At 70.7% G+C, this 1,464-nt stretch overlaps 1 protein-coding gene across 1 annotated transcript in view; it reads left to right on the forward strand.

Moving 5' to 3' along the window:
• GSE1 (Gse1 coiled-coil protein) overlaps positions 1 to 1,464 on the forward strand; it is a 41,957-nt gene that overhangs the window by 30,316 nt on the left and 10,177 nt on the right. The window contains 4 exon segments of the mRNA XM_019471526.1: positions 145 to 342; positions 609 to 699; positions 701 to 801; positions 915 to 1,237. Of these exon segments, the coding sequence (XP_019327071.1) occupies positions 145 to 342; positions 609 to 699; positions 701 to 801; positions 915 to 1,237 (713 nt within the window).

A 1,464-nucleotide genomic window follows, 5' to 3' on the forward strand; every position in this document is an offset into this window, starting at 1 on the left:
GGATCGGGGCCGGGGCGGGGGGGGGAAGGAGGGGTTGCAGGATGCGGGTGTCCCCTGCAAGGTTTGGTCCCACCGAGCATCCCAGGGGGTGACATCTCCCCAGGGGGAGAGGGTGGGATGGTGACCGTCTCCCTGCTCCCCCAGCCTGCAGCGGCCGGTCCACCACGTGGTGCCTCCCAGCGCCGTCACCGAGGATTACCTGCGCAGCTTCCGTCCCTACCACACCGCTGAGGACCTCCGCATGTCCTCCCTGCCGCCCCTCGGCCTGGATCCGGCCGCCCCCGCCGCTTACTACCACCCCAGCTACCTGACGCATCACCCCTTCCCGCACCCCGCCTTCAGGTGGGCATCGCCGAGCTCAGGCCTGGGGGTCCCCGGGGGATGCCGGTGGCCGGAGGATGAGCCTTGGGCGCTGGGGAGGTGGGAGCCTGATCCGGGGAGGACGGTTGGGCTGCACTGAGGGCATTTTGGGGCTCTCCAAACCCCTCTCCCAGCAGTGGGCAGCCCCTATACAGCCTGGGATCGTGCCCGGGGGGTGGAATTGGGGGTTTCTTTGCCCCCCCGGCCCTGAGCGGCACATCCTGCTGAGCATCCCCCCATCTCCCCAGGATGGACGGGTCGTACTGTCTGTCGGCGCTGCGGTCCCCCTTCTACCCGCTGCCGGCGCCAGGCTCGCTGCCGCCCCTGCACCCCTCAGCGGCGCCAGGCGCCGCCCCTGCACCCCTCAGCTCAGCCCGAGCTCTCGCACTCCTCCCTCTCCGCCCTGCAGTCCGAGCGCATCTCCAGCCTCGCCGCCGAGAGGTATGGGGGGGACGATGGCCGGGGGCGGGGGATGGACAGAGCACCCCAGGGGATGCTAACAGGCGTCTGGGGGTTGTTTGGGGGGTTGGGTTTTTTTTGGCTTTTCTTTGCAGGCTGCAAATGGACGAGGAGCTGCGGCAGAGGGAGCGGGAGCGCGAGCGGGAGCGGGAGAAGGAGCGGGAGCGAGAAGCCGACCGGGAGCGGGAGAAGGAGCGTGAACGGGAGCGGGAACGCGAGAAGGAGCTGGAGCGAGAGCGGGAGAAGGAGCGGGAACGGGAGCTGGAGAGGCAGCGGGAGCGCGCCCGGGAGAAGGAGCTGAGCATGGTGAAAGCCATGGAGGGGCCCTTCCTCCCTGTGGCCGAGCTGCACGGGCTGCGGGGGCACCCGGCCGAGGAGCGGGGCAAGCCGGTGGAGCCGCTGGTGCCCGGCAGACCAGGTAACGTCCCCGCGGGTGACACTGGGGGGGCTGCCACCTTTGGTGCAGCTTGCCACGGTCTCCTTTCCCCTCCAGATGGCAAAGCTGAGGGGGTCGGTGGTCCCGGGAGGTGGCTCGGGACGGAGCCGGGCTCTCCCGGCTGCCAGCTCGCTTTGCCAACAGCCCCACTGCCGCGGCTCTCGGAGAGGCGGCTGGCGGCCCGGGCCCCCGAGGTCATGCGCGGGCGG

Source organism: Aptenodytes forsteri, unplaced genomic scaffold (genome assembly GCF_000699145.1).
Source record: "Aptenodytes forsteri isolate BGI_AS27 unplaced genomic scaffold, ASM69914v1 Scaffold50, whole genome shotgun sequence".
In the NCBI taxonomy this organism is placed as follows: domain Eukaryota; kingdom Metazoa; phylum Chordata; class Aves; order Sphenisciformes; family Spheniscidae; genus Aptenodytes; species Aptenodytes forsteri.